The sequence below is a fragment of the Tupaia chinensis genome, unplaced genomic scaffold (assembly GCF_000334495.1).
Source record: "Tupaia chinensis unplaced genomic scaffold, TupChi_1.0 Scaffold144171_2, whole genome shotgun sequence".
NCBI classification, from domain to species: domain Eukaryota; kingdom Metazoa; phylum Chordata; class Mammalia; order Scandentia; family Tupaiidae; genus Tupaia; species Tupaia belangeri.
The window spans coordinates 53,966-64,862 of record NW_006204028.1 but is presented as its reverse complement, the minus strand read 5'-3'; the positions used below and the strand labels follow the sequence as shown (position 1 = coordinate 64,862).

At 53.5% G+C, this 10,897-nt stretch overlaps 2 protein-coding genes and 1 long non-coding RNA gene across 3 annotated transcripts in view; all 3 read left to right on the top strand.

Annotated features, from left to right (window-relative positions):
• Positions 1-4,222, top strand: part of HOXB9 (homeobox B9) — a 5,404-nt gene extending 1,182 nt beyond the window's left edge. Inside the window, 1 exon segment of the mRNA XM_027767343.1 lies at positions 2,310-4,222. Within this exon segment, the coding sequence (XP_027623144.1) occupies positions 2,310-2,545 (236 nt within the window). The 3' untranslated portion in view covers positions 2,546-4,222.
• A 2,675-nt stretch (positions 4,223-6,897) lies between these two features.
• Positions 6,898-10,463, top strand: LOC114005647 (uncharacterized). The gene is made up of 3 exons (XR_003547482.1): positions 6,898-7,198; positions 7,968-8,026; positions 10,240-10,463. It is a non-coding gene; the product is annotated as an uncharacterized LOC114005647 (long non-coding RNA).
• Positions 10,464-10,478: 15 nt separating this feature from the next.
• HOXB8 (homeobox B8) overlaps positions 10,479-10,897 on the top strand; it is a 1,672-nt gene continuing 1,253 nt past the window's right edge. Inside the window, 2 exon segments of the mRNA XM_006172086.2 lie at positions 10,479-10,484; positions 10,783-10,894. Of these exon segments, the coding sequence (XP_006172148.2) occupies positions 10,479-10,484; positions 10,783-10,894 (118 nt within the window).

The window sequence follows — 10,897 nt, the reverse complement described above, 5'->3', positions numbered from 1 at the left end:
CGCAGGAGCCGCGCTGGCTCCGCAGCCGGCGCGGGGAGGGGCGGGGGAAGCGCAGAACGCGGTGACTGAGCCCCCTCCCCGGATGCGCCGGCCCCTCCCCGGCAGCCTTCCCTCTGGTGGCCCCCTCCCCTACTCCGCATCCTTGCCCGGTTGCCGCTTCCTTTTCTGCGGACCCCGCTGCTCCCCGCAGGGCTCCCTAACCCTAGCTGAGGCTGTCCGCCTCGCGGGGAGTCGGGGAATCGCTTCCGAATTTCGGGGCTGAGCGCCAGAGAGGAGAAGGAGACGTCCCAAAGGGACCCGGAGAAAAGGAGGGGGTGGGGGAAAGAGAAGGTTGCGGAGAGGCAGAGAACTTTACCCTTCGTGGGTACTTCCTCGTTACCTCCCACTGCTCCAAAAACACCCCAGCCAGAAGCCCAAGCCTGGCCAATTTCCAGGAGGTGCTACTCCTTGAGAGGAGGGGGTTCTATTGTAGTATTTTTTGTTCTTAAGGTTGAGAAGGGCAAATCGGCTAGGAGACTGTTGACCCCCAACAATAACCGGTAGTCTGGCGGGTCAAGTCCTCACCCCTTACTCTTTTGGAGGAGTAGGGAGGCGGGAGATTTTGTCTCTGCTCGCCCTGCCAGATTTCTCACCAACAGAGTGGTCTTTTGGGGAGTCTTTGCCTGCTGGAGAGTAAAAAGCTGCCCCATTCCCCTGAGGTCCTCGTGGGACCCCGCTGCCACCTCCAACCTGCCAGGTTGAGTCTAAGAGCTGGCATTTGGGGAACACCCTCTTCCTCAGCCTTCCCCCCCACACACCCAAACAGACCTCCCACCCCAAACCCCCAAACTCAGCCTGGAAAGCACATTATTGTAAGATGGCCATTTGGCTAGGATCAATTATTAACAGTTTTTTTCTCTTTCATATTTAATGTGGCTGCGGGTCCCATCCCAGGCAATCACATTAAGGAAATAGCACTACAAATTGGTAAGACACAGTACTTAGTGTAGGGTGAACAGAATTATTGTTATTTTTTACATATGCAGTGCTTTTCATTTGCGAAGAAGGAAGGTAGAAGAGGGCGGCCATTATTTTCAGTTGGTTTGGCTTTATTTGGCAACTTTTCTGGTTCTGTAGTAGGGTAAGAGACTAAGGAGAGATGCCTGTATTTGGTTTTGTTTCTTCTCCCCCCCCCCATCTCTTCAGTAACCCTTTTATCTGCCCTGATTCCTACGGTAAGACACAGTACTTAGTGTAGGGTGAACAGAATTATTGTTATTTTTTACATATGCAGTGCTTTTCATTTGCGAAGAAGGAAGGTAGAAGAGGGCGGCCATTATTTTCAGTTGGTTTGGCTTTATTTGGCAACTTTTCTGGTTCTGTAGTAGGGTAAGAGACTAAGGAGAGATGCCTGTATTTGGTTTTGTTCCTCCCCCCCCCCCCAACCTATTCAGTAACCCTTTTATCTGCCCTGATTCCTACGTTGGGACAGTGGAGGCTAGGAGTGCTGTGAAGGGCTTCCCTTTACCCCCACATCATCCCTGGCTCTCCACATTGGGACTGGAACAATTTTGCACTCCCCAACGTCCCTGAACTTGTGTTAACCAAACTGTGAGCTGAGCAGGAAGAGAGAAGAGACGATTGCATCCATAAGTTATCCGTGAGCCCCCAGCGCTCCCCCGTTCATAGGCTGGAGTTGATAAATGGTTGCAATTGGGTTGCGTGTGAATTGGAGTGTGCTGGATGTTTGCGGCTGTAAGTGCAGCCCCGTATTTGTGGTGCGTGGTAGTGGGGGGCATATCTACACAGACACACATGCTTGCTGCCATGTGGCCTAAGAGACGCAAGCTTAGAATCAAGGCCTGGTGTACTCAGACTGTATAGAAAGGCTGGGGCTGATCAGAGGTCTCCCCTCCTTCACCTAACCTCTCCTGTCACCTCCCGGACCTAGAGCCAGGACCCTTGAGGTCAGCCACATCTAACTAGTCCAGTGGTGCTGGGGGGTGGGGGAGGCTTCAGACATGCTAGGCTCCCACCTGAAGTCCTAACCAGCCTGGCCCCAAGTGGGAATTTTTGAGAGAAAACTTGAGGCAAAGCTTTGGAAGTGCTAAGGAAGCCTGAGCGCTCATTTGACTCCATCCTGTCCCGGATAAGGAGGCTGGAGGTTCCCAAAGCAATTGCTGGCCCATTTCTGAGACACTTTCTGGAAAAGCCCAGATACCCCTTCTTCAGTGCATGATGAGATCAGGGGAGCTCAGGGGAGCACCGTCTTGATCTGGGGCCCCTCAACCCCCTTCCTTTCTTTGATTCTATCGCTGCTTCTTTTTCAGCCAACCCCTCTGCCAACTGGCTGCACGCTCGTTCTTCCCGGAAAAAGCGCTGTCCCTACACCAAATACCAGACGCTGGAGCTAGAGAAGGAGTTTCTGTTCAATATGTACCTCACCAGGGACCGTAGGCACGAAGTGGCCAGACTTCTCAATCTGAGTGAGAGACAAGTCAAAATCTGGTTTCAGAACCGGCGGATGAAAATGAAGAAAATGAATAAGGAACAGGGCAAAGAGTAAAGACCACCCCAGCCCTCTCCAGCCCTTCCCCATCTCACTCTTATTTATGTGGTGGCTGCAAAGCCAGTGCTGTCTGGGATGAATTCAAGTGAATGGGGAAGGGAGTCTTTCTCTTCCAAGTCCTTTATCTGCACCTAAAGGCCCTCTCCTTTCCCTTACCCTTACCTTTCTCCCTCTTCTTCCTGAGCATCAAGAAGAAGTTTTGTTGATTTAGAAGGTAGAAGTAGCTGGTTCCTAACCAGGTGATGGGCCACAGAGAAAGAGAGACCCTAGTCAAGCTCCTAGCATCCCCTGTCAATTTTTTGGGAAGCCCCAGCTCCTGGCTTCCAACCAGCCTATTCTTTCCCTGCACCCATCCAAAAGCCACCCAGGGACACTACAGGAGGCCAGCAGTCACCACATACTTAGCACCTGGAGGCCGAGGTAATAGTAGAGAAAGCTCACAGCCACTGCTCAGTCAAATGAAGTGGCACCCCAGTGCACCCCTTTGCAGTCCGGTGCTGCAGAACAGCCTCAGATCATCAGGAAAGCCTCAGTTCTACGCCTGATGCAAACACACACTAGAAAGATGGCTAGAGACAGACTTCTGAATGAGGCGCTCTGTCCAAAGGTCTCAGCAACAAAACCATCCCCCCTGGCTAGTCCCCCCTCACCAGGGCATGGGCCACAGGCTGATGGCACAAACCCAGCCTCCAAGCTCCTGGGCTAGAAAGGGCAAAGAAGGGCAGCAAGTGGTTTTCCGAAGGTAGTAGCTTAGGTGGAGCCCCCCCCCAACACACACACATACATTTTGTTGCAGGAAATGTTTAATTCTGCATGATGTTTTCTCCTTCTAAAAAGAGATCAAGCTGTGGGTCGGAGAGCCTTGACAATGTCGTCCTCCTGTCCCTCTGTGTCCCACTTGACAGAGACTGTAGCTTCTTGCTCCCACCCTGCATTCTTCTGCATCCTCCCCAGCTCTGAGATCAACTCTGGACAAAGCCACCTCACACCAGCAAGTCATGCCGCCCCTTGTAGAAAAAGCCCTTCACCACCACCCCTGGGCCCACTGTAGGCAGGAAGGCTAGGTTAGGAGAGTCCCATGGAGAATTGATTGTGAATCAATTCCTGAGCTCCTCCAGGGTGAACTGTCCCAGACAGGGAGGAGTGACAGTGCCAGTGCACAGAGCCCAGTGCGAGATTCTCCCTCTCCCTCCTGCATCCTGACCCACTGGAGGAGCCCAGGGCTTGGTGGCGGCAGCCACTCCAGCACCAAAGGAGATAGCCCTACTGCCAGGCGTTTCCTCACACTACACAGGTCTGGAAGGAGATCTGTGTGCACGCTTCTGGTGAACAGTCCCACGTGCAAAGAAAAGAGGCAAACTTGCACCTAAGCATGAGAGGGAAGCTTACTCTCTGCTCCCCCTTTTCCCGGCTCCCCCAGCTCTCATTCCCCTCCAATTTCATATACTCTTGCTCCTGCTTCTCCTAACCCTGTAAGGGGGCATCCCAGTAGAACTTTTTTGCTTCGTCGGTGACCTGTTGTGAAATTGTGCTTGTGTTTTGTGATTTCTTTGAGGGTGATTGTCTCGCAAGTTTTCAGCTGTTGCTTATTTGGGAGGGTTGTGGGTGGGAGTGGGGAGGGCAAGGGGCCTAGAGCTCTAATTGTTTGTTTTGGAAGAAAAAAAAGGGTAAACAAAAAATATATATCACTCTAGAAAATACATCTCTCCTCGTGTCTTATTCTGTGTTGGCTGTCCCCACCTGGCTGTCGGTGGAGAAAACCCAGTTGCCAGGAGTGCAGCTTCCTGGAGGGGAGGGAGAAGACTGTGGGGGCCTAAGAGGTCTCTCTTTAGCTCCTGTAGAGTAAGGTCTTCCAGCCAAGCTTCCTGCTCTGACGGTGCTGAGAGCTGGTCCTGGGACCCAAAGTCCTGAAAACACTGCTTAAGCTGAGCAAAAGAGCCTGCGGACAGGATAATTGGGAGGCCAGAGGGAGAGGAAAGAGAAAGATCAGGGATTCAGAGGGGGGTGTCCAGGAGCAAGAGAGCCTTCCCCCAAGCAAAGTTGTTCTGGAGACCTCCCCTGCAACTCAAGGGCCAGTGGGAAGGCAAGGCCTGCCTGTGCTGCAGCTCCTGGAAGCTGGTCCTCTTAGAAGCTCTGCACATCACCTTACTGTGGCCACTTAAAAATACCGTGCACAGGGGGAAGAAGGCAACCTCTCTCTGCTGTCCCCTGAAGGAGTGTGTCTAGATGTAGACAGTGGCCTCAGGAGGACAGGGCTCTCCTTCCTTCTGCTCAAAAGAAGTAAGCTCATTAGGATTCTAAGCCCTCAACTGGGATGGAGGCTGCACAGCCTTGGTTGGAGGCCAGCTGGATTTGCTAGAGGCTGAAGCCTGGGGGAGAGGCTCCCAAAGGTGGCAGAGGGGCATTGAGTGTGGAACAGAAATGTTTCAGGAGGAACACTAATTCCTTCCCAAATGGGCTCCAGGATTAAAGTCTGGTTCAAGAGGCACCTTTCTGTCTCTCAGACTGCAGGTCCCAGCCACAGCCTCTGATAAAGGCAGAGGAAGCCACAGCCTTCCTCCTCCAGGCATGAGAAGTCTCTGCCGGCTCTGGACTCCCTCCCCAGCCCCTTCCCCAGCCTCTCTCCAGACGCACCCAGCCCACCCCGCAGCCTGTGGAGACCCTGCGGGTGGGGTAGCCCCAGGAGGAAGCACAGTCAGAGTAAAGGAAGCCTGCAAGTGGGAAGGTCGGGCCTACCCCCCTCCAACGAAAAGATGAGCAATCAGACCGCGAGCGGAAGGCAGCAGAAAGCAGGCAAGCCGAAAGACAGGCTCGGATGGCAACCTCTAAGGAGGGCTACTTTAGGGATAAAAAATAGACCTGGCTTTCGCAGCCGGTGGAGACCAGACTCTCTCCCCATCCTGGGATCTCCGGGCCCAGCCGGCACCGAGAGCAAGCCAGGAAGGCCGGTTTCTGCCTGAGAGGCACGCAGAGTGAGGCCAGGACCTGGACGGAGTGCGGCGGGGGAGAGGGCGAGGGCGCCCAGAGGGGCGTGGGCGGCGGCGGCGTCTGGGTCCTGAGCCCCCGGTGGCTTCTTTACAGACAAACAAAGGCGAAGAAGCGGAGGCTCGGAGGCTCGGAAGCAGGAGATGAGGAAATCAGTTGTCATAAAACGGAGAGAGAGATTCAGAGAGGGAGACCGTGAGAGTGCGAGGCAGAGAGAAGCCGGGAGAGGAATTCAATGCCGTGTGCGCAGCCATAAAAGAATATGACCGCTATAAAAGTTTATAGCGTATAAATTTCTGAAGGTTAAGAAACTAAACAGCAGCAAAGCAAACAGTGAGAGGAAACTTTCCGGAGCTGAGCGAGGGTGCTGAGAGAGCCGCAGCTGGGCCTGGGCTCCTGGCCGGCCGGCGAGGGTGGGGGGTAAGGGGAGTCTTTCCCTTGCAGACCCCACCCTCACCCGCCTAGTAAGCCGGGCTTGGGGTTTCCGGGGCCCCAGGGAGCAAAGGGGAGAAAGGGAAGGGGGAGGGAAGGAAAGGGAAGAAGAGAGGGCAGAACACTTTGTAGTCGCAAATACTTCAGAGATCGCAATTCGGACCCTTGTCTTTGTTCTTCACACCCCCGCCAGGATCGGGCGTATTAACGAGAAGCCCCTGCGCGCACTCGCACGCGCGCGCACACACAGCCGTCCAGCGGGGCCAGACGTCTGGGCGCGGGCAGCCTCTTGATCATTTTACAGTCTCATCCCATCTTCCCAGGCCTCCTCTCCCCCCACAAAAAGCCCAATTGTTTCTCCCCGGAATTTGAAACAACCGTGTGGGGTTTGAAAAGTGCTCAGTTCCCCTTTTACGGGCCATAAACGGCGCACTGCTTGGCAGTCTCCGCCAGAAATTAGGGGCTGGTTGGAGTGGGGGGAGGTGGAAGTAGAAAGAAAAAAGCTTATGACTTCTTTTATTCCCCCCCCGTTTATTTTTAAAGCGTATCTGCACAGTTTCATGAACCATTTCCTGATCCCATGCCTTTTCTCTCGCCTGCTCTGGTTTCCCTCCCCCTTTTCTGCTAATAATGAAAGTTTCTCTCGCTGGTAGCCTGTGCGGCTGGCTCTCGGAGAACCTTGGCGGAGCCGGTGGCGGTGGCTCCTTTTCGCACCGCCCCTGCCGTTAGAGGGCCCCCTTGCTCCACGCGAAAATAACCGGGGCTGCGGCTGCGGACGCCGGCGGCTCCACACCGCACCTTGGTCGGCCCTGAATCTACGAACTGTGCGCTATCAAAAGTCATGAATAATTTGCACGTAATAAAAATATAGGGTTCGTTATGGCCTTTCCCCCCAGTTTATAGGTTTCAGATATAGTGGTGTTTCCCTCTCCTCTAATGGTCAATTTTCTGAATTTCCCCCACGAGGAGGGCTCAGTGCTTCTCTCCCAGTTGCTGGGTTTGGTGGGACAACAAATGCGTGAAAACCGGGAATAATAGTAATAATAGGAATAATGGGACCAAATCAAAGGGGAGAATTGATTCGTAAAAATGAGATTTTCTGTTTAGAGGGGCAAGAGGAACGCCTGCGGATGAGGGCCAGCAGGTCAGGTGAGAGGGGCGAACCGGCAGAAGGTGGATGGAGAGGAAGCTGCCCGGAGGCGGGCTGCCCACAGCGGCCGCAGAGGGAACCGGGTGAGCTAGCCCCGGTGGGCCCCTATGTGGGGAAAATGAAAGCCCCATGATTTTTACCGGGTTTCCGAGCTGCCCAAACCCGGCGGGACGCCTGCTCACCGGTGCAGGCTCCAGAGCCTTTGTACGCGTCGGCGTCAGGGCTGGACGCCAGTCGGGCGACTCCGGTGCGGGGTAGGGGTTCCCCAGCGCGGTGAGGTGCGGGAAGGCTTGGATATCTCCTTGGGGTGCTTTGAGAACCCCAAATTGGGCTGCCAAAATATGCGCGTGGTCTGGCAGGGTGTGGGGGCAGGCGCTGCGGCAGGACGCTGGAGGTCGGCTCTCCCAGCTTTCCACGGCTTCCAGGTGAAACCTGCGGCTCCCACGCACCCTGGGCCCTGGCCCTGGCCCCTGCCCCAGGCAAACCTGGGGGTACCCGGTCCTTTCGTAATTTAGCAACTGGAGACCTGAACTCGGGCACTTTTGGTTCTGAGACCCGAACTCAGTCTGCACTTAGCCTCTTTAATTCCAAATCTCCTCTTTCCTGGGCCCAGCCAGATCCGTTCCTCCCATCCGGACAAACTCGCTCTAGAAATAGATTAACCCCCCACCCTCAATTACTCTGGTCACAGCCTCTCCTTTCTTCCCCCAGGACCGGGAGCAAAAGAGGCAAGCGGAGTTTTTTTCTCAACTTGAGTTTCTCTAATAAATCTGCGCTCCGTTGGGTGTTTATAAATTATCTCCTCGCTCTTTCTTGTTTTTTCTTATAATAGAAACATTTTCCTTCCATCAGGAATTTCTGGCACGGTGTAGGAATGATTTAGAACAAGCCATTGAATTTCTACCTCGCCGGTGAGTCCTCAAATCATGACCATAAAATCCCCCCCGCACTTGATAAAAACGTTCGCTTCGGCAACAACTTCACTCTGCCTTCGGCTGCCTCTGCCTCGCCTCCCCTCCGCCAGGCGCAGAAAACTCCAGACCTGGTGCTCTCCCCTCCTTTCCCTCCCTCTCTCTCTCCCTTTTACCCCCTCTCCCATTCTCTGGATTCACTTTTGAAGGACTAAGTGACCCCACCAGGCACTTTCCTTGGAAAAGGTGGTAGTTTCATTTTTACACAGATTGGGGTGTATGGAGTCCCCCAAAGAGAGACATCTCTCTCCCTCCTTAATAAACAATGGGTTGAATGCATTTGTAAAGCCTCCACCCTTGTTGCTAGACATTTTCTTTTTCTTTCTCCTTCCTCCCCCTCTCTTCCCTTTCCTTTGCTGATCCACTGCTTCAGGAAGCCATTGATTGTGACCCTCAGACTGGGCCTTCCACAGCCTGGTCACCGTTTGCTATCTCTAGGCCTGCCAGGCAGGGAGGGCAGTGGTCATGAGCCGTGGCCTCAGGTCCCCTCCTGCCTGCCTTCTCTGTTTCAGGCCTCAGGTGTCCAGGTCTGCAGGGAGAGTCAGGTTTAACTAGAGGCTCCCCGAGGGAAGAGGAAAGAAACTGGGGAGCTTGGTGGCCTCACTCTGTTCCTTCTAACCCAAGGTCAGTGGAGGTGGTAACAGTGGTTCTTGGGCTCTTGGGGACACTGAAGACTAATAGGTGCCCCCTCTCTAAATACCCCCTTACAGTCACTGCCTGGGGCAGCCCAGGGCATATAGCACAGCAGACACCAGGGCCCAGATGGGTGCCTAGCAGTACCCCAGTTGCCCTTGCCTCCTGTGATGTGTGGGTGGGATTGGCAGTACCCTCTTACTCCAGGGCACTGCAGAAGATGCAGAGGGTTGGCAGAGGAAGGTCCAGAGTCCACTGGGTGGTTATTGGGCCCCAAAGCCTGGTGCAAGAGTGGGGCAGCCCTATGGGGTGTCATACAAAGTCTGACTTCAAAAGCGCTGACTGGTCAGACGTGCCTTCAGGAGGACCCCCACCCCCCACCCCAGTCCCAGCACTCTCCCCAGCAAGCTGAGATTATGCAAAAGTGCAGAATTGACTCTTGGCGGTTGTGGGGTGAACTTTGCTCTATGCTTCAACACTGCCCCTTAACCAGAAAGTTTCTTCTGCGGCTTCTGGTTCCTCCCCTGCCCTCCCAGACCCCTCTCCACAGAGAATCCTTGCTGATTTGTTTAAGGAGGGAAAGTACCTCTGAGTGGCCTGGGTAGGGCAGAGAGGGGATGGTTTGGGGGCTCCAGAGAGCGGGTGGGGGGCAGGTGTTTGCCATTGCTGGAGGAGGTGAAAATCTCAGAGAAGTCACCGTTTGCGCCGAAAAAAAACCATAATCGTTCTCATTTCGGCTCCGTCACCCCCACCGTGCTGCAGTCGGGCGGCGGGGGCGATCGAAGCTGCAGTTTTATAGCTGTAGAGGAAAGAACTCGTAAAATGCTAACAGCTTTTATGCGCTGCGGCATAAACAACAACAGACTCCGGCTTTATTGCGTTTTATAGTTTGTTAAAGAGTTTACAGCCGTTTTTTGGGGGCCGGTTACCCAGCCAATTCCCTCCACACGATAGTTAAACCTTTATCAATAATAAGGAAATTGATCATTAAAGCTTTAAATATGACTACCTCGTTTGTTTGAAAATATGTTTAGGAGAGGAAGCTGTATGATTTGATAACTTGTATTAAAATACCAATTACATTTATAGGACCTTTTAAAACTCGGCGCAATTAAACCGTGTTCTTTTACATTTTTCCGAAGCGACCCTGACATTTAGAAAGACTCCAATTGCCTCGTTAAAATCGCGAAATTAACAGCGTGCCTACGCGCCTGGCGCGCTGTGTATGTGTATGTGCGTGGTTTTTTTTTTTTCCGTGACTCCCCCACATCACTCTTTGGGGGTGGTCTGCGAAGGTATTTGATTTGTCGTGAGGCGAGAGATATCTCATTAATGTAGGTAGTTAAACAGATTTAATCCGTATTCATTCTCTCTCACCCCCCTCTCCCTCTCCCCCTCACTCTCCCCCTCTCCCCCTCTCTCCTCCCTGGGTGTTTTTTTTTTTTTTTCTTCCCCTCCTTTTTTTTTTTTTTTTTTTTTCCTCCGCGCTCTCCTCACTCCCTGGCGCTCTCTCGCTTTAGCTCTCTCTCTCGCTCGCTCGCTCTCGCTCTCACCCTCGCTCTGCGTTCTGTCCGGGAGGAGTACGGAGAAGCCAATAGGATGCGGGGTCTCTAATGGATGCAAATGATCATGAAAAGACAGTGCAAAATATGAAACAACTCATTTGCGGGGAAGTAAATCACCGAAAACTGTTTATGAACTGGCATCCCTTCTTCGAAATGTAAAGCGAGGACCTCTTTAACGGGGGGCCACGGCTGCCATGCAAGCTTAGACTTTTGGAGGCTTCTCTGTCCTTTTCTATTCCTGGAAATCACAAAAAGTGTGGCGGCTTTGAGATCTTCTTCGCCTTTTCTTTTTTTCTTTCCTTCTTTCTTTTTTTATTTTTTTCCTCCTCCCTTTTTCCCCTCTCCTTTCCGGGCGAGGCTGACGAGGAGCCGGCGAATCCGCGTTTTTTTCTCTCTCTCTCCCTCCCTTTTCCCCCTCCCCACCCCCTCCCCCACAGCCCCCAACTACAGCCTCCGCCGCCGCCGCCGCCTCAAAATTCAATAAAATGAGCTCTTCAGGAGTTCTACCACGGGCCGTCGTCGCTGTCCACGGCTCCCTACCAGCAGAACCCGTGCGCCGTGGCATGCCACGGAGACCCGGGCAACTTCTACGGCTAAAACCCGCTCGCCGGCG